Genomic DNA, 21226 nt, shown 5'->3' with positions numbered 1-21226 from the left:
AACGAACAAAAAGCAACTTCAAATATGGAGAGAAATTCACCAAAATGTCACACTGATCCTCCTTAAATCTCAGAATTGCACTTGTCACGTGTTGGAGCAGCTCTGTTTCGTTTTAATTCTGATTTTGAGGGCAGCGTTGCATGTTTGGGTGATTGTTTCCTCTGGTTTTGGATGCTCTGCAGCTGGAAGGAATTTTGCTCTCTTTATTTTTTTATTTTTTTCCATTTCTGTCCAACGCTTGGATGTGTAACTGTAGCAACAAAGTATTCTTTTTACAACTCGGAGCAACTTGTTAGCACCTCAGAGGCTAGAATAATACCAAGACTATGACTCCAAAATCCCACCTAAACAGGAATTTAAAGCAAGGCACCGAAGCAAATGAGCAGTAATGAGCAGTGTGTTGTGTCATCCAGAACATGCTACTCTGGGATCATGTCAGACACTGCAAAAACACAAAATCTTAAGTGTTTATGTCTAGTTTCTAGTGCAGACCTGTTAGTATGTGTAAATTAAGACAAAAATTATCTGAAAGTACATTTCTTGCAAGATGTATGAGCTTGTTTTAAATCACTCATTCTTGAATGTAAATCAAAAAGGACTAGTTCCATCTATAACAAGACGTTTTATTTGTTTGTTGTGAAGAAATCTGCCAGTGGAACTTCTGTATCTGAATTATTGACTTTACACAAACTCATCCATCTTGCTGCAAAGTAACCTCAAAATGTTTTGGGGTTTTTTTTTGTCTTAATTCAAGTGTGATAGAATATTTACACTGGAAGGTCAAAAACAAATTCTTGGTAAGATTTTGCAGTGCAACAGTCATACAGGCTGTCAAACAGCAACTGTCTTCAGTCAGAGGCCTCTGCAGATGTGCTGCAAGACTGACTGCTACCGGAGATCCGTCTTCCCCAGAGTCTTTGAAGTTACTTGGAGTTACGATATTCAGTTTTAATTAGGGACAAATAAAGAATTGTTGAATTTTTACTGAATTGAGTTATTAGAAGACACAAAGTCGAGGCTTTGTTACTCGCTGCCCAGACGTTTCTGACTGCACAGAGCGTGCCGGCCCACCATGTGGTCCCTGCTTCAGACAAGCCATTTGTTCAGCATTGCGTCATCTCAAAGAAAATTACTTAAACTCTCACTGACAAGGTTTCTGCTTGTAAATCCTGTTCTAAACCACCTCCTTTCCTGCTAGCGAGCTCAGCAGAGCAGAGAAGAGAATGATTCATAAAACTATGAGACGGAAACAAATTACACGCCGTGTGGGCCCGTATAGCTGGGGAGACATGGATGGAGGCGCATGAAGTGCGAGTGGAGCAGTCCTCGGAGGGCTCCATTTAGGGAATGAGGGCGAAATGGGTGGAAGAGACGGGGAAGTAGTGAACGAGAAGCCCAGCAATCTGTGAAAAGTGGGAGATGCTCTGAGAGGGAGGGAGAGAGAGAAACAAAAGACATTTCCTCTAAAAGCAGCCATCGTCTGGCTTTATAGTAGCAGAAATGATCACTTTTTCGGTGATATATGGGGCCACATTGCGGATTTGCTGCTGGAGCTCAGAAATATTTCCAACGCATCCACTTAGATTGTTTTACCTTAATTAGAAAAAGGACAGTGAAAGGAGGGGCGGGGGTAAGGATAAGAAGAATAAGAGTCAGAGCGAAACTGGCAAGAAACCAAACTATATAAACTGTAAGCTAAATAGGATTTACAGTTCTGGTCAGAAGTTTACACGCACTCATCGTCGACATAAATAACCTAACAATTTTGAGCTCCTTAATAACGGCAGTGCTCCTAAAAGAGTGAGTAAAGTTCAGTTATTTTGATAGCATGTGTTTCCATTCACAGAAATACACTGGGAATAATTATTTGATGCCTTTCTGAGGAGTTTTTTCTCTGGTACTAAAGTCTGGAGATTGGAACGGCGTCTTCGTGATGTTAATCTGATTGATCTGGAACTAAAGTGTTACTCATTTGATGTGTTTGGGGTTGTTGTGACGTTAGAAACATCCATCTCCAGGGTAATTCCTCTTCTGCATGAAGCAATCTGATATCCAAAAGTTTGGACACTACTGTGTGTCCAAACTTTTGGTCTGTACTGTACTTATAAACAGTAAAATCAGAGAAACTGATCGTGGTAAGTGGTCTCTTAATGTCTTCCAGAGCTGTATGTCAGATACAATTGAATAAAAAACATTTCTGTAACTTGCCTGCTGACTCAGGGTAACTCTTCAGTGTTTACTGACTTGATTTCAGTGATTTTATGTCCAAAACAACCCATTAAATGCGATGCCGTTTCTCTTTAGTGCAGTTATTTTCAGTGGGGTTTTGGTGATTGTTACGACGCTCACAGGAACTGTAGACCTTTGATCACCCTGGAGATGATTGTTGCCTCAGTCTTTACTATTCTGGCCCTTCTTTGATCCATTAAACTGGTAGTTTTCATTTTCTTCCACGCCTTTTTGGTTTTGGCTACCAATCTAAAGCCTCTGACGTCCCTGCAGTCGTCTGAAACAACCAACTCGGCCCCAATGTTAAAATATTAATGCCTTACAACCAGGATGCAGAACATCTGCTGCCTTCGTCCCTAAAACACGGCGTACTGTTTGGACACCTGCTCTTTCACATAATCCAGTGGTACAGAATCATCTTCATGCACATTGTGACGGCTGAGTTTCCCGTCGCTCTGCCACAGCTGGCGGAATTGGAAATTTTGGAATATGATTTTAACTGGAAACAGAAAACTGATCTGGGTAGTGATGTGGATCTGGTTTAATCAAGTCCGCCACTACATACACATACATTACCACTAAGATATGGGCAAATGCCCAATGAGCAAGTCATACCGCGAACACATGGGTTTTATAGCAATCCACAAGACTCTGGTGTAACTGCAACTGGGATGTGACCGCTCCGTTTGGGAAAATTAGTAGAGTTCCTTTCCATTTGATTGGCTTCCTGGCGAGGCATTGGCTTTAAAAGCATGGCTCCAAAAACATTTAAAGAGGCTGCAGGTCAGCGTTTTGGGAAGACCGTCGCATCCTGGTTCTGTTGGAATCTTTAATTTCGATGAAGAAATTTGAACCGTCGGATCCAAACCGTTTCCCCCCCTCAAATGAAACGAATCCTTTAAGCGGGACTGAACTTTGCAGCTGCTAACAGGAACGAGCCAAAACTTTTCCTCAGAATAGATTTAGCTGCTGCCTGCATGCATAAAAATGTTTGTTTTTTTAAGAGGAGATCAAGACGGAGGCCTTTCACCTCGACGAGGAGGGGAAGAGTTTTTCAAAGTGAGGCAACTGTCAAGCAATGTGAGGCTTTGTGTTTTACTGCCAGTGATGCCCGGCGCAGTTTACAATGATAATATTAAAAAAACAATAATATGATAATGGCTGTAAAAAGTGTCTTTGCAGCTATATTAATCAGCCACGGTCAGCAAAATGTTGCTTTTTGGATAAAAAAAAAAAAAAAATTACAAAAAAAGTTCAAAGTCAAATTGAAAACTAATTTCTCCAAAGTATAATCAGAAATCAGTCTTCAATTTGATAAGTGTTTTTTTTCTTTTTGTCAAAAGTCCAATTTTGTTGATCATCATTGATTTGTGAAAGGAGTGAATACTTAATAGGCACTTTATACTTTTTGACATTGTGTGGATAATATTATATAAAATATAACTCAATTCGTGCACTTTTTTTCTTTGTCTCTTTCCAAATATTTGTCTGCATAATTCATGAGAATGAAGTCGTATGAGAATAAAGTTACGAGAATAAAGTCAAATTATGAGATTTTTCTTGTAATAGGATTTTATTCTCGTAAATTTATGGCTTTGTTCTCATTGTCATAACTTTATTCTGTCATTTTGAGTTAATTCCTTTAACTTAATTGTTTTATTTTTATTATTTTTAGTATAACCCTAATATAGAAATCAGCCAAAATGGGGGGGGGAATCATATAAACTCCCTTCACTTGCTGATTATGCTTGGGCCAAAATTAACGCCTCAAATATAATTGGCAAAAGACAGAAGTAAATCTGTTTGGAAATAAATGTTGTCCACCATTATACACACTGTATGGCAAGTATAAAAAATAAAACGAGTTCTTTTCAGATCCAGCTGGATCGTGTTTTTACACCTTTATTTTTTATTTCCTAATATCTTCTGCCTTCGTAATGAAAGGACAGGGACAAACCTGAGCAGCCTAAATCAGAAGCCTGAGCTTTTCTACAGAGTGTGTGACGGCGGCGACGGTCCTGCTGCGTAGGCAGCGACCAGGGAAGAGCGGTCAGGCTGGAGGGCAGGATGATTAACCACTTCAAGCCTCAGCGGCACGGCCCCAGCACAACACGAGACATGTCAGTCCAGCATAATGGCCTTATTAGGATAATGGTGGTAGTTACAGGCTTCGTCTTCCTCCAGGTAATTCCACCCGAGCGCACGGGGAATACAATTCAGTCGCTCCCAATCCGTTTCGACAGAGGGACGCTTTCGCGCCGAACACGGACCGAGTCAAGAAGCTATTTTTGTTTGTTTACACCAAGCAAAGGAGAAAATGCCCGCTATTACGGACTTGCAAATCCATTTTAATTTATGCTTTTTCCTTAGCTCACTGGTTTCCATTTATGGGACGTGCATAGTTTCACTTGTTTCAGCTGACATCAAAAAAAAAGAAAAAACTGCAGGAGGGATTTGAGAGGCTCTGCAGCTGGCGGGCTCGCCGAGTGGAGTCGGCCAAATCCGCTGGTCATCTCGGGTCCCTTGGACTCTCCAGGGCCGAGAATAACGCTGCTGGCTCTGGGTCCGGGTGGCAAAGAGCAATTGACGTGTCATTTTGTCCAATTATGCAGGACCAAAGCGGACGGTGACGTGTGGCGTCTCATTTTGTCACGAGGAAGTGTGACGTCGACTCTGGCGAGGAGAAGACATTTAGTTTGAGTTTGAGGCTGAAAGTTTTCCCTCTCCTAGCAGCACTTCTTATATAACACTGAGTATTACCTTAATACTGAGAAAAGATTTAAAAGAACAAAATATGATTACAAACTTAAAGTCAAATTATTACAAGAATTAAGTCGTACGTGAATAAAGTCGAAATTTGAGAGTAAAGTCAAAATAAAATGAGTATGAAGTCGTAGCAATACAAGAATAATGTCATTATATGTGAATAAAGTCATAATATTACAACAATAAAGTCATATGAGAATAAAGTTGAAATAATATGAGAATGAAGTCATAATACTGTGAGAATAAAGTATTTATTCTCGCAATATAGTCATAGTGTTCTTGTAACGCAGAAGGTGTTTCTTAGTTTCCTCAAGATGGGAACGACAAAAGAGCATGAAGGAAATCAGATATTCACTAACTCACAAGTCAGGAAATGCCAGTCGAAGAAAACAGATTTCTTGGATTTCTATCAGCGACTCAGTCAGAAACCAAACCGTCTGGAGTTTTATTCGAGGTTGCAGGTTGGAAAGAGACGACAGGTGTTGTAGGCCGTGGAGGTGTGAGGCCTCCGTCTCTTCAGGTTAGCACATCCGGACAGCTGCTACACAGATCTACGTTCTGACTCTGAAGCATCACGCAAAGTCGCAGCCTGAATGTGGCACAATTGTTCTCCACAGCCTTCTCACAGCAGATCAGCTGGCAGGTTTGCAGAAGTTATAATGGGAAATTCACCCCAGGGCAGAAACCACAAAGTGAATAGACCTGAATGAAGCAGTGAGTGTTTTCATTAGCCTAGAGAGAGTCGTCTGTTTACAGACAGACTAAAACAAGCTTCTCTTTAGGACATTTTATAAACTTCAAGAACTTTCCTATAGTTCTTGAATGTCCCAGTTAGTTTTATGCTTTTCTGGAAGTTTCTATAGTTTATGCTTGGATTATTATTGTTATTATTTATTTATTTTTTTTACAAAGTTCCAGAATATTCTAGTGTACTCAACGTGAATAACCTGAGCAGCACATAAAGGAGACAGGCGAGCTCTCTTTATGTTTGCGCTTTTCAGTCCCAGTCATTGTCTTGAACTTTTTTTGTAAATAGATGGTTTTGTTAATACATTACTTGTTAATAAAGAACTTTTTCTTCTGTGGAATACAAACCATTATTGCAAATATTAAACTAAATGTGATACAATTTTAACACAGATCTGCCCTGTGATGGACACCCTGTTCAGGGGGTACCAGGCCTTTCGCCCACTGACCGCTGGAGATGGGCACCAATGAAAAATGATTCTGACAAAAAAGTGAACAAAACGTAACCTTATGCTTCTGAGTGACATATTTTATCGTTGCCATGAAATTGATTACTTCAATACGCATGCAGGCTCAGTTTCACGAAGCGATTGGCCCTGAGTCTTAGCAACTGTCTTTCTTGATGGCTGTAGATGAAATGGTGTTTTCCATTTGCGAACAGGAAGGTGCTGTGGTGGCTCTGTTCAAGATCTGCAGGCAGGACCGCTTCAGAGACCTCTACGCTCACGCTCTGAGAACGGTGGCTTCCATCTGCTGCGTGGAAGAGGGCATCAACCAGCTGGACAAGGTACATCTGTCTCTAACACACACAGTTTCCTTTATCCGCTTGTGAGGAACATCTTCTCCCATCTGTTTTATGGTGTGTTCAAAAGAATGAAGTGTGAGATCAAACATCCATCTACACTACGCTACGCTACATCTCTTCCACTTATTCAAGATGGCGCCATGGGAGTAACATTTCTCTCGTCTCTCTTCAGTTTATTACGAATCTCATGGTAACCCCAGGTCAGGAGGGATTCAGGGAATTCTAGATCTGTGGAATATGCTCAGAAATCTTCCAAAGGGCATTCATTAACTCTAATGACTCCTTTCGATCTCACTGGATCTCCCGCTGGATGATGACACTGCTATCCTTATCTCTGCAGCTGGTTGAGGCCACCCTACGAAGGAATGGAATATTATTTCTAGTGCGTCAATCCAGTGTTTCATTCTTTCGGTCATGTTGTATCTCTCATGACCATAAGTTATGGGTAGCTTACATTCTTTGGCTCAGTTATTTGAGTATCACTGCCTCTCCAACACTTAGATTGAAACCATTCCAGCGTACGCTAAAGCTCATTGCAACAGAACTACCTTATCTGCAAAAAGTAAAGCTAGGTAGAAAGAGACAGGTCTAAAGGATGTTTTGGGCTTCTGATCCACTTTGCCTCATGCTGTAGAGAAATAGTTATGGGTACGCCCAGCTGTAAGCAAGTTGGGATGTCACTGTTGCATCCAACCTTTTGTGGCACGCCTCTCTTCAGTATCTTCATATTTTTAGTCATTTAACTTCCTGAGAATAAATTTCCTCATGTGTTTTGTGAAACTCTGCTGTGTAACTTTCAGACTATGAGAAAGACAACATCTGCTATTATAATGACTAGATAAAGTGAGTGTTTGTTTACATGACTCCTGGTCAGGCCCTGTTGGACTTATTGATGAGGTCATTAGGTAGAGCTTCTGAATGCTAAGCTGACAGGTCAAACACCAGGACCTGTGCTGAGCTGCATTGTCCAACCCTGTTGGCGTTGGTGCCTGCACAGCAAAGAGGGCGTGGCAGGCAGAGAGAAAGCTAATGAGACATCCCTTATTGTTCTGTCCTCCTTCATTCTCTTCGGAGAATACGACCAAAAATAAACAGCAGCCGAGCCGGAGAGACGAAACGCAACACGATCCCGGCGAATAATGATGCCGCAGCGGTGTCTGTTGGCGGAAAGAGCAGCTGGTAACGGCAGGAGTTATCCAACTGTGAAGACGCTTCGTCGGGAAGCAAAGTCCGCCCTGGATTAGCAAGGCAGTCCCGAAGGGGGAGCTACGGAGCGCTACCCGCCGATCGCTCAGGCTTGAGAAAGACACCTGTCTGTGTTGAGCTAGGAAAGACGCAGGTGCAGAGAAAACTCCAGCACTTACTGCCGTCAGTATGATACTACATTGTAGAAGGTTCCCCTTTGATAAGGGATGAAGTAGAAAGGATGACAGTAGTATTTGGTTTGGAAGTTTGAAGTTAAGGGGACTTTATCAAACACCAGCTGTGTTGCTATGGTTACACTCTGTGTTGGTACACCTTGAAACCAGAAACAAACATTTTTCATCATGGTGTTCCTACAGAGGAGGCCAGGGGAAGTGTCAGAGTGATGTCACAGCCTCACCCCCACCTATTGCTGAGTTAGCCGGCAGAAAACGGCTGCTGGGCTCACAAGAAAGAGAAATATGTTTTGGAGAATTGTTTAAACACAAGCAGCAATTATGTGGAAAATAAAGGCATCTTTCCTTTCAAAGTGCTTTACATAATTAAAACAATCACATAGTCATCAATTATGAAGCAAGCAATAAACATTACATTTAGTCAAATGCCATCGTCAGAATTACTGATCAAGTTCCAGTTATTAGGACTGGCAGGGTGAGTTTTTAGTCTTTATTTAGAGGAACTCAGTGTTCCAGCAGTTCTGCAGTTTGCTGGAAGTTTGTTCCAGATCTGTGCTGCATAGAAGCTGACTGCTGCATGTTTGGTTCTGGTTCTGGAGATGCACAGCAGACCAGAACCAGACGACCAGAGAGGTCTGGAAGATTGTTACTGTGGCAACAGGTTTTTAAGGTATTTTGGTGCTAAGCCAATAAGCGATTTTTAAACTAACATACAAAATATTATTTTGTCTGTAATTGAATTATTTCTCAACTATCTGTTGAAAACAAACATAGCTTAAGTTGACTAAGTGAAAATTGCTGCATTACTTTTCATATCCTGTGTAAATAGGATATGAAAAGTATCCTATTCCTTCACAGACCGAAGCAGGCAGAGCTTCTTCTTTTTTTTTATGTCAAAGGCCTTCAGCTACAACACAAACTTTTTTCTAATATAATAACATCAAAACATAAAAATATGTTTTGTCTTTGTTATTTCCTGATGCCGAGCTCCCAGGTTTACGTTGCGCCAACTTCCTTCTAACTCATCTGGCGCGTCTGACGGTTATGTAAAGACGACTGGGCGAACAGATTAATGCAGATACATTTACTGTCCTGTAAACGAGGAGCTGGGGGAACATCCAGTTTTACGAAGGAGGAGGAGGATTGGGAAGGGCGGTCCGGCTGGTGGTGGGGCTGTGGGAGAGGATGAAGCGGTAGATAAACGTGGGCGTGGAGAGCGAACGGTTCCACGTCAGCGGGCCGCTGTCGTGCAGCGCTGCTGACGTCCGCAGAGACAAAAATAGGAAGTTGTCCTGTGAAGCTCGGCGCGCTGATGCTCGTCTGCAGATAAGACTGACAGGTGTGGAAGGCTGAGAGCTGACAGCCGGCTCCACTTGAGATGTTTGTTGGTAAACTTTTGGTTTTCAGGCATATCTGGTTGGAGGCTGAGCTCCCAGCAGCTTCTAGTTCAATTCGTTCCCACATGAGAAATGTGACTGCTGCTGGGACCACAGCAGTGTCAGAAACAGCTAATTAATATGCAAAACTAATTAGTGCGTAGGTTAACCCCAAAATAAAAATGCATTTTAGTTTATTCTGCTGCGTTTTGCAGTGTGTATTCATTCCAACATTCACATCCACGCAGAAACAGCTTATCATTAAGGTCTAATACCGGCGCAGGTTAACAGATGTTTCCTGGTGCGTTTTAAACTGAACAACACTGCCCCCTGGTGGATGATCGGTTCTAAAGCATGACAGCCTCAGGATTCGGCTCTTTCGAGAGGTTCCTAAACTTTTCCTTAACATGAGACCCGAAAAAGGATTTGCTTCTGGAAGCTAAGCCCATTTCCAAACGCACAGACAATGCTGCTAAATATGTAAAGAAACATCAATATTTAGAACATTCACTATTCACTATTGAATAATTATTATATTTGTTTAACAAATATCCTGCCTCATAATTTCTGATTTTAGGTGGTCATGAGTTCTTAAGGGGTTTTTGGCAGCAGTGCGATAGACTTTTTTTTGTGAGAAACTTGCCCGTTTTGAGGTTACTAGCTTGAAGAGCTAACAAATAAATAAACAATAAATTTGACTAAGAGCCAATGAGAAACATGAGCATGGACAATAACACTTTATTAAGTTATTTAACTTATATTTTATAATAATGACTTATAAAAATTATATAAAACCTGTTAAAAAAAAACTTATAAAAAATCGGATTAAAATATTTGTTATTTTATTTATTTTTGCAGTTTAAAAATTTTTTTTTAACTTATCTTTCCTCTGGGTTCTGAGGTCTCCACAGCCCCCATGGTGGCCAGAGCCCCTTCTTTGAAAAATACTGCTCTAACATCACTCATGAAAGTAAATGCTGAACTTTGCCAATAGCATTTTCCACATTTTTCCACAATCTTCTGTGTATTTCATAGGATTTAATATGCCAGACCAACACAAAACGGTGCATAACTGGGAAGAAGAAGAAAGTGTAAGAGGTTTTCACAACTCAATAAACAATACAATAAAAAGCCTCAAGAGTCTGACGCTCAAGGATATTTAGGGTCATTCTTTTTCAAATTAACTCTGCACAGCTTCACTGTCCCTGCTGCTTTAACAACACAAACACACGCACACCCACGCACACACACACACACACACACACAAATGAAACTTATGTTTCATTGGTTTATCTTCACTTTTTCAGAGTTTTGCTTGTGAAAAAGTTCAAAACCATGTGGATTTTGTTTTAATTTGTGTTCCTCTGTCATAAAATCCAAGTTCAACACACTTAAACTTTTCGGTTGTGTTGTGACAAAATGCAAAACAAGTCGAACAAAGATTCAACGAGTTTTTCATCTTCATACACTGAAGCAAATCTTCGGTTTGGGTGTCGAACTCCTCCACTAAAGCCTGACGAGACGAGGCATACGACCAGGCCGATGCCCGTCACATATACAGGCGAGTCTCGTTGCCACTTTCACCCCAGAGTCGGTCGTTAATAGAAAGGACTGTCTCCACTGCCACCGCTTTATAAGCTGCAGGTTGTAACCAATAAAACACCTTCAATCTTCCTCTGTACTCAGAGGATGAAGAGGGAAGCTGGTGTTCCATAAGGAGATCTAAAATGATTGACGTATAAAGAACATTTTAGTGTATAAATGTGGTTTATCTTGTTTAAATTAATAGAGAAGCAAGACAGGAGCAGACTCTAGTGAAGGGAATTCATAACCTTCCATAAAAAGGTCTCAGAGAGACTTTCAACGTTGAGCATCCTCCCTAATGTAATGAGTAAGTGCTAAAAATGGAGCCAAGTTGATGCTATGCAAAGATTCACATTGACAGTGTCATCAAAATGTTTGGGAATTTGGATGTTTAGTCTGAAGTGTTGCTCAGAACTTTGTTGCTGCTCACATGTTGGTCCAGGAGTTGATTTAAAAGTCTGTTGATTAGTGGACAGTTTTTAGGATGACCGTCTGCAAATGATCAGTGGGTTTTCATTTGGTTTCGTCAACCTGAAAACTCAACAATGAAGGTGTTGCTGCAGTAATGCTTGCTTTAAAGAGGCGGTGTTGCATAAAATGGACTTTGCTGAGCTTCATATCATGTTACAATGTCATTCCCTCATCAAAATGTGCACCTGGAGTCAAGGGTGTAAATCCCATCTCATTATTGGGGGGACCATAAACAGCAAAATGTCTTAAGAGCTTTTTTGGGGGCGTCGGCAAAGTTACAGTGAAATGTAACGTAAAATGTGGTTTAAAAAGTTTTTAAATCACATTCAAGCTGCAGGACCAAAAATGACTAGTAATGCACATCAAACATGTTTTATTCTCAGTAAACAAACTATTGAGAAATAAAACTAAAATTCAAATGTTGCTTCTATACGAGTTTTGTTCAGAGTCAATAATCTAATCTCTGCAACACCTTTACAAAAATTTAAGGTTCTAGATACAAAAGCTTTAATGAGTAACTGCTCTTAATAAAATTACTCATAAACACTGATTTATTGAAATGGATCCCAATACAAGTTATGGACCATTTAACTTATAACTTGTTAAGTTGCTTTGTTTTTAGTTTTTTCCTGGGTGACGGAGAACCAACAAGTAGATAGAAATGAATATCTGGGGAGTATTATAACTTAAACGCAACATTTAAAGCACCAGGGTTGATATAGAAACATATTCAGATTTTATTTTGTGGTTTTAAAGGCTCTACATTGAAGACAGAGAGAAATAAAACCATTACTTTCTTTTTTTTTTCTATCTGTTCTCGGCTCCCACACTCTGAGCTGGGTTCACTTGCTCAGGCCCTCCCTCCCGTTTCAAACTCTTTTAATTAACTAGAAGTTAAAGAGTTAAATATGAATGAGATGTTTGCTACCTTTAACAAAAAAAAAAGCTTCAGTCTATGAAAACAGTGTAGCAGTTTTGCTAATGAGGCATCTTATCATGATTGAGCCAAAGGAAGAAAATAAACTGCAGTCTGATTTTTATTGTTAATGTTTCTTCTTGTTGAGCAGTGAAAGTAAATAAAAGGTGTTAAATGTCTTTTGCTTTAAGTTTTTACTTACTGGAGAGTTTTATGTTTGTGCTGCAGAGCCACAGCTAACAGCTAGCTCCTCATTTCAGCGGCTCTTCCAGCCTGTCCCGTTCAGCGCTGCTGTTGCTCCTCCTACACTTTGGACTGAACCATTGTTCAAATTAATTCTTATTTTTTCTGAGATAAATGGCAGATTTATTTTGTTTTTTGTTTCTTTTGGCTTTTCATATTGATATTATTTAAATGCAAATGTCTCTTCAATTATTTATATATATTTTTTGGGGGGGGGGGTTCTTAAAAAGACAGAAGCCCAATTTAAGGGTGTTAATTTATAAGTCAGATTCATTTCTTTTAAGTCTCATTTGATGAATGCAAGATTTTTTGACAACTCAAGATAACAGTTTCTTGATTGTGCTACAAAAATGATCATATGTTGCACATAATGCACATAATGCTGGCCCTTAAGAGCCCAGTTTCCCACTGACCTAGTCAGGTGTGTTTGTGACTGACCTGCAGGTGGACGGCATCCTGTGCCTGGCAGACATCTTGACCGATGAGAGCAGCGTGGAGGCCGCCCGGGCCGAGGCTGCGGCCGTGGTGGCCCAGATCACGTCACCCCACCACACCTCCACCCAGCACCTGGCCAGCTTCCTGGAGAGCATGCACGACATCGTCACAGCGCTCATCAGTGAGTGGTGACGGCAAAAAAAAATTAATAAAAAAAATCGGCATCCGAAAACTTTCTGTTAACAGTAAAGAATGTCTATTTTTCTTTTTTCTCAAAAACTTGTTGTAGCAAATGTTGTCTTGTTGAGACTTCAAAAATGTTGCCGTTTCCTCTCCCAGAGCTGTGCGAGAGCGCCTCCTGTGGCGAAGTGTTCCTCCTGGCCTCTGCGGCCTTGGCCAACATCACATTCTTCGACAGCATGGCGTGTGAGATCCTGCTGCAGCTGAACGCCATCCACATCCTGCTGCAGTCCTGCAAGGACCGCCAGAGAGTGGACACGCCCTACTCCAAAGACCAGGTACCGAAAGCAGCCGAAACTGGCCCCGGCACACACACACACACACACACACACGCCCACACACCCACAAACACACACACATTGTTTACTCATCTTTTTTATTTTTGCATCACTTCAACCTCAGGTGGTGACAATTTTGGCAAATCTTTCTGTTTTGGAGTCGTGTGCTTCTGAAGTCTTGCAAAAGCAAGGTAATCAGATTTACTCATATTTATCTATTTATTTATTTATTTTTACCATGTTTTTATTTCTTTTGTTATTGTAGACCTGGACCACAAACTAATTTTATCAATGAATCTAATTTTTGGTTTCTGAAGATTTAAATTTTGGAACCAGTTTAGTTCTTGGGCTTCCATAGTTCACTGTGATGTGATGTCAGGGCGGCCATCTTGTTTGCCAAGCGCGTTCCACAGCTTCTGTTTATGAGAACTTTGAAATCAGGTGAATTATACGACAGAATGTTAGGCTAATACTTTTAATTTTAATTACGAGAATAAAGTCATAATATTACAGAAATTAAGTCGTATGGCAAAGTCAAAATAATACTAGAATACATTTTTAATATTGCCAGAATAAATTTAAAATGATTGTGGCAAAAAAAAAAGAAAAAGTCAGCATTGCATCTTGGATAATGTTCCCACTGCATAATTCCCTCTTAGTAAACGTTCCCAAATCAAAAGTTTAAGAACGTTTTTGTGAATTTTTCTGTGTGAAATAAAATTTTTGCAACAAACAGAGATTTTCCTTGGGATTCATTTTAAAAGCATCTCTGCTTTCATTCAGCATGTCGTCATTTTTTTACAAACAGTTTTTCTGCAAAAAAAAAAAAAAAAAAAAGTGACCACCTCCTTATTATGAAAAGATCATTATGGCAAAAAATAAAAAAAAATAACTTTTGGTAAAAATTAGTTAGGCTGCTATTTTTGGAAAGTGATGATATTTAACCCTCCTGCAGAAATAAAAAAAAAAGAAAAAAAAGGGCTAAAACATTTACATAAATTGACTGAATGGAGTGCAGTTCTTTTTTATTCCACCAGAAGGCAGCATCTAGTCATCTTTGGGAGTTAGCCCGACAAGAGTTTGAGTATTAGTTAGCAACTCATGTATTAATATATTCGTTCTGCTCATAAATTATTTATAAGTAACCAACTTCAAGCGACCTGAAGTATTTCTAATGTTTTGGAGGCTGATTGTTTTCCCAAACTGCTCCTTATTAATACCGTTTTTATAGTCTTCCTGCTGAGTTCAAGTGATGCTTCGGTTCTTTCCAAACGAGTCATCGTGTTTTCTTTCCCCATCAGGAATAGAGAGACTGCTGCTGCTGCTGGGGGAGAAACCCTCGTCCTCCAACCCGTCAGAGGTGGCTGCCTGCGAGCGCGTCCAGCAGAAAGCTGCGGTCACTCTGGCCCGTCTGAGCAGAGACCCCGTTGTGGCCCACACCGCCATCCAGCTGAAAGGTGAGAGGTCACGCCGCATTTTTTAAGGCTCCTCCGGGTGGAAAAAAACACAACAGGAAAATGAAGCATTTACAAAATGCGATCTAAAAATGGCAACTCCTCTCCGAGTCCAGGGCTAATGATAAACTTCAATGTTTTCAAAAAGAAAGGAACAATCAATGAAAGAAACAAAGAGCTATGTAAACCAAGGCAAATGTGCAAAGATGCTTTTAAAGCTTATTTTGTTAAATGTTCCTCTTTAGTCACACACATTACCTAGTTATTATGCTCCACTTGTAAAAAAATAAAAATAAGAAAATAAAAGCTGACTCAACTATGACTTATCACAATCATGACTTCCTGTTGAGCTTTTATTTTTTTCTTCCATGGTGGAAATCAGCTTTGGCATCTATATGTATCAATTTGAGCTTGTTTGAATGAGAAAATTCACAATTCATTCAAACATGTGCACTTGTTTTAACATCACCATGAAATATGTTTGTTGTAAAGCCAGTAAATATTGTGAAAAGAATAGTTCAAATGTGATATGCATCACTAGCTGCATTTCCATGGCAAATGAGCACAAAACTTGTTAATAAAACACAGTCAAAGCATAGAATTAGAGTGGAAAGAGTTGCCCCTGTGGATTGGCAACAGCGTCACCAATACTGATGTAGAATTTTTGTCAATATCGGGACCGATACAGGTATTGATATCGGATTGGTGTGTCCCCAATGGAAATACAACTAGTGAACATAAAACTTCTCACCTGCTCTGAATGCCTGGTTTTATTCAAATCCTGTCCATTAGAAATCATAACAGACAAAACAAGCCACAGTGTTTCATGTCATTCTGAACACTATATTCTTAGAACTGAACGTGTGTGTGTGTGTGTCTCCACTGTGTTCAGCCGTCCCTCGTCTCATTGAGCTGTGCCGCTCCCCCATAGAGAGAAATAACAGTGACTCCGTTCTGGTGGCCTGCCTGGTAGGTGGAACATGTCGGCTGTTTCTATATGCTTCTGTGTGTGTTCTTTCAGAGCTCTGAATGGCTTTCAAATGACCCTGTGTCCTCAAGACGAAAATAAAAATAAAAAAATGTCTTTCAAAACATTCAAATTGCCTATTCCATTTACTGTCAGACGTTCTCCTCTGTAGCCATAAAGGATCTCCGTGGCGTAGCGGCAGAATTATTTGGCAGGCGCGCTGCAGTTGGGTGCAAAGAGCCAAGGTCCAACTTAATTATGTCTATGAGGCAATGTTTGAGGCGCGACAATATATCACAAGCTCGGCAACTTCAAGCCGAGATACAGAAGAGGGTCCGCATCGTTTTAAACGTGTTGAGTCGCAGAATGCATGTAGAATAAGAAAGAGCTTTATCCTCCTCTGAATCTGATTATGATGTGATGATTTCAAGTGCACATCGGCTCGAGGATTAATTGGGCTGAGAAGTGCCCTACTTAATGCAATTCCATTTTATTCCTTTAGCCAGGGGTCTGGCAGCGCCAGCACAGCGTCTATGTCGGCCTTCAAAGGACGCAGAGTTTCCTACGGATCATTTCCATCCTTAAAGCGGCAGTGTTATGTATTTTCCAGGCATATTGTAACCCTTTATAGCACAGTCAAGCAACTATGTTGCCTTCAGTTGTTACAACTGGGCCACTGTCTCTTTAAGAAGCTCCTGCTCTTTTTGAAACTCTGCCTTCAGGAAGTTATCACAACATTGCTCCTCTATTAACCCTTTAACAATGTCTTTAGCACTTAGCAACAACTCAGAGGCAGAAGTGAGAGGTTTGCGCAACATAATCAATCACCCGGCCAGAGCACTCAAAATAATAAAACGTAATTTAACAAAGCTTTGAGGCAGATAATTTGTCCCAAGGAACTTTAATAATCGAGGTGCTCGAATCATTCAAGGAATCGTTGCAACCCTAGTCCCATCAGATCGTTTTTTGGAGAAAAGATTAACTGCCAGAGGACCAAGAGAAGCGTCGTTGTCATACATCGTTGTTGTGGATGTGCATTAGATTTATGGATGTACTGGAAATGTGAAAAAAAGGCTCCAAGTGGATCCTTTGTATGTAAAAAAACCAACAAGAACAAAAGACGCGATTAATTGCGTAAAAATTTTTAATGTGCCGATACTTTAAATATTTACATGCACGGAAATTAGAAACAAACTAATCTTAAGGTCAATCAAAAGATTAAACTTAATATAACTTTGAGCGCATTACCCCTCTTAGTTGACATTGTTATGCTCCAGGAGCTTTTTAACTGCACCTGGAGCACTTGTCTCCCTTTCTGCTCCACCCTTCTGAGGAGACACACCAGGTAGGTAAGACTCAATTAACCCAACACCAGACAAACTGAAATAAAGAAATGAAACAAAGAGTATTTGTTCTGTAAATAAATATCAATAATCAATAGGGATGGAGCCCCTGGTCTCCATCACACGGTGTCATCCATTGCAGTTGTTAGTGGATGTGCGTCAGATTTACGGGCGTACCAGAAATGTGTGCAAAGGTCCTGGCTAGAAAAAAGAAAGAAAAAAAAAGAAAAGTAATTAATTGCATGAAAATTTACTTACCAATTAGCTTTGCTTAAAGTTTTACACTTAAGCTAAGTGTTAAAATCTATCATTGATTTATCAAAATTAATTATAGACAGAAGCCAAAACGCACAAATGGTCTGACTCTTTGCACCATACAGCCCAAGTTATACGCCTCCGTTTCCCACAATGCCACAGAAAATTACGTAGTGTTGCTGCAACCACCCAGAACAGGAAGATCTTAATGTGATCTCAATACACAGCGTTATTTCGGCCCGAGTGTAATGCCTGTGTGTCTGCAGGCGGCTCTGAGGAGGCTGGCGGCGGGCTGCCCGGACAGCATCGAGGCGGCCGACCACCACCAGCTCATCAAACCACGGCTGGTCGACTCGTTCCTGCTGTGCTCCAACATGGAGGAGAGCTTCGTATGACGAGCCGCACATCGTAGCCCTGACGGAGGACGTCGCCAGAGCCGTATCCACGCTCATCGGTTTGAACTTTCGAATGAAACTTTGTCGGTTTTTCGCCGAGTTCGACCGTGGATTTGGCCGCACGGAGCGTGCAGAACTCATAATTATATGCATGCCCAGAGATGAATGTACGGCTTAACGCGGCCACAGTCATTGTAAATGCATTCATTGTTTACAGTGCTTAAGGTTAAAAAGAGCTTATCGTTTTATTCCGCGGGAAATTGAATATGCCAGTAATTCTTGTGCATATTCTGGATTTATTCTGCCACTGTGCGGTTTCTTTTTGTTCTTCTTGACCAAAGGTGTTTCAAAGATTGTTTGTCATTGTTTGTGCGATGAGTGGATTTTACCTGAAAGGTCACATCATTTTAGCGTTTTGTTTAAGACGGAGTCAGAAATATGAGGTGATTGTCTTGGTTAAAAAAACGAACAAACAAAACATTGGCACATTACGTTATTTCCTTAAATCTATTTTCCATTAATTTCAAATATTACAGTTGCAGCTGCGAAATAAATCTTAAATTAAAAAAATGCTTTTTATTTATATAGATATACCATTATTGTATGCCATGCCTTAAATAAAGACATTCTTTGTCAGAGAGTTGAATGTGTTGTTCTGTATTGCTGTTTTTTTGAGTGGTATGTTTTTGATTGAGTTGTTATAGTAGCTGATCACATACAGGAGAAAAACTTTTATCAGTCTGAGCAGGAAAAGGAAAAATGAAGAAGGACCCCATTTCACCAAGAAGTCGAAAGAGAGATATTCGACCACAAACTCAGGTATTTCTGACTGAATGCTATTTTTCAGAGTGATTTTTATTTAAAAATTCTTCTTCAAGTTTTGAAAACATTTTCTTTTTATAAAACAATTTCTCCTTCCTTTATCTGTGCAAGTCAAGACTATTGGGTTTTTTTTTGACATTTTTCAGGAATACTTTGCCCATTAATTAATTAAATCTGTTTTGCATTTCTGACTATTAAGTAGATTTTAAAAAAACAGTAGGTAGGTCACAGTCCTGCAAAAGGTAAAATAGGGTTAAAAAATTGTGGATTTGTATTTTTTATTATTTAATTTTGCAGAATAAAGTTCAAATATTGAGAATATAGTGGATGTGGTGATGCACACGCCCATAAAACAACATTTTAAATTCAGACTAAAACTGAAGATTAAACGGGGGGGATTTTATGCCTCCCTGAACAGGTTGGGATATGTCTGTTGGGTTACACAAATCAAATTCATGACATTTGTTTTGCACAAAATATTTTTTAGATTATGTAAATTTTGTCTGCTGACTTCTGCCTATTTTCAGAATGAGCCGTTTAGGGCCTTGTTGCTTGAAATCCAAATAAGCCGCTGCTGGCCACACTGCCTGACTCAACCTTTAATCTCACATTTGAAAATGGCTGTAAACAGATGTGTAATAATACAACTGTTCATCTTTGAAAAGCAGAGGCAATGTCTCTTGCACAATCAACAAGAATGCAGCATGCTAAGTCAACAGCAAAACACCTGTCTTTTTCAGCAGCCATTGTACAGTGAATGCATACAGGCTGGGTTGATGGGTAATAATCCTTTATTAGACCCAGAAGTGAGAAATTTAACATTGCAGCCAATACTCCACAAACTGGAGTATTGGTCCAATTTGATATTAGTCTCCACTTTTGTTTTTATTAGCTTACTTTGTGCTGTTATTGTGATGTTGCTGACTGTGGGCTCTCATTGCTGAGTAACTTTAAAAATCAGCCTATAAAAGGCTCGGTGCGCTATTACTTCCGTAAACAGTGCGCTGCTTTGTGACGTGAACGTTCTACTTCTGCGCGCGCTGGTCGCTTTTGGACGTAAACCATTCACACAGAAGTCTGATTCCGGTGGGATTTAATTCAGTAAGTATGAACGAAGACACACACAACAACAACAACAACAACAACAATAATAATAATAATAATAATAATAATAATAATAATAATAATAATAATAATAATAATTCAGAAAAGAAAATCAGAATTGAGCATAAAGACCTGCTAAGTGAACGAACAGCCGTAGAGGACAAGGTGAAGCTGCATCAGTTCCATTTCCCTCTCTGCTCCTTACATGTTGCTAACTTTCGGGTTGCTTTGTGTAAAGGTGTCTGGTGAATAAAAAGTTCTGCGCCCAAGATACTGAACTCAGAAACAAGCTGAACCATCCAGCCTCCTTTCAACAAATTCATTTAAAAAAAGAAAAAAAAAACTTCTTTAAACTCACGAATGGTCTTGGACGTGATGCAGAAAGCAGCAGCAAAGAGGCTATGTGGAAAACCTCGCGCTTTGTGTTGTCATCTCTTTGATTCTTTTTCTTCTCCATAAGGCTTCCTCTCCTCGGAGAGACAATTGAGGGTCCTCTTGCTTTTCTTTTTCTCACCTAAGGGCATAAGCTGAGCTTGGACTTGTTACACTCCAACCTCGTGTCGAGACAATTCAAATGCTTCGCGCACGCGCGCGCGCGCGAGTTGTCCAGCTGCACACGTGGGACCACGTTCAGAGGCTTTTGTGATAGAATATGCTCCTGCCTCGCTTTGTTGAGAACCAATGAAATATGTATTGACGCAGAGGAGGACTAAACAGACAGCCTAAAAACACAGGTTCCTTTGATATTGTTTTGCCTTGACCATGGCCACGAGGACCAAGTATTGTAGCTTTTGAGTTTCTCTCGGTTTTTGCGCTCCTGAACTTTCACTTTCCTCCCTTTCCGTCGTCTTTTGCACACATTGTACGTTCCGTTGTAGACCTCCATCACAAGCGAAAAGGGCCAAAGTTACAAGGTGGCGACTGAATGGGGAAGAGAAAGCAAATACCAACGAGGCTATAGCTGGTTTTATTTTTATTTTACAGGAAAACCTCGGAGAATATCAACACAAGCCCTCTTGTTAAAACGGATCAAATTAATTACTAGGGCATGAATAGGCATCGCCCCCCCTCCTCCTACAGTAAAACTTTCTGTCATCTTCTCAGCCTGGAAGCGTATGCCAGAGACATTTTGTGGAAGAAAAGCATCTTAAGAGTTGGAACGCAGGAAGACACTTCTCCCTTTAAATCTCTCGGGGTTTGAATATTTTATGTGTCACATCTTCTTTGCCCTTTTTCTGGTCTCTGTCTTGCTGTTTTTAATTGAGAGAGCAGAAAAATGATAGAAACTTTCGAACTTTGAAACGGCTTTCAGAATCCTTTTTTGTGTGAAACTCAGATTTGTGTGGAGAGAAATTCCTTTGGCTGACAGGCTAAAAGTGATGCAACATCCCGTTTCCATTGATTCCCGTTCTGGCCT

At 40.2% G+C, this 21226-nt stretch overlaps 1 protein-coding gene across 3 annotated transcripts in view; it reads left to right on the top strand.

Annotated features, from left to right (window-relative positions):
• LOC122835676 (protein inscuteable homolog) overlaps positions 1–18676 on the top strand; it is a 72539-nt gene extending 53863 nt beyond the window's left edge. For 2 of the 3 annotated variants that reach the window (XM_044124913.1, XM_044124912.1), the window contains exons 7-13: positions 6404–6529; positions 12961–13132; positions 13291–13469; positions 13594–13660; positions 14771–14926; positions 15816–15892; positions 17755–18676. In XM_044124913.1, coding sequence (XP_043980848.1) covers positions 6404–6529; positions 12961–13132; positions 13291–13469; positions 13594–13660; positions 14771–14926; positions 15816–15892; positions 17755–17883 — 906 coding nt within the window. In that variant the 3' untranslated portion in view covers positions 17884–18676. The remainder of the gene's footprint in view (positions 1–6403; positions 6530–12960; positions 13133–13290; positions 13470–13593; positions 13661–14770; positions 14927–15815; positions 15893–17754) is intronic. The other variant, XM_044124911.1, reaches the window with a different exon arrangement.
• The last annotated feature ends 2550 nt before the right edge of the window (positions 18677–21226 follow it).

This window comes from Gambusia affinis, linkage group LG08, assembly GCF_019740435.1.
Source record: "Gambusia affinis linkage group LG08, SWU_Gaff_1.0, whole genome shotgun sequence".
Classification (NCBI taxonomy): domain Eukaryota; kingdom Metazoa; phylum Chordata; class Actinopteri; order Cyprinodontiformes; family Poeciliidae; genus Gambusia; species Gambusia affinis.
This window is presented reverse-complemented; position numbering and strand designations above follow the sequence as displayed.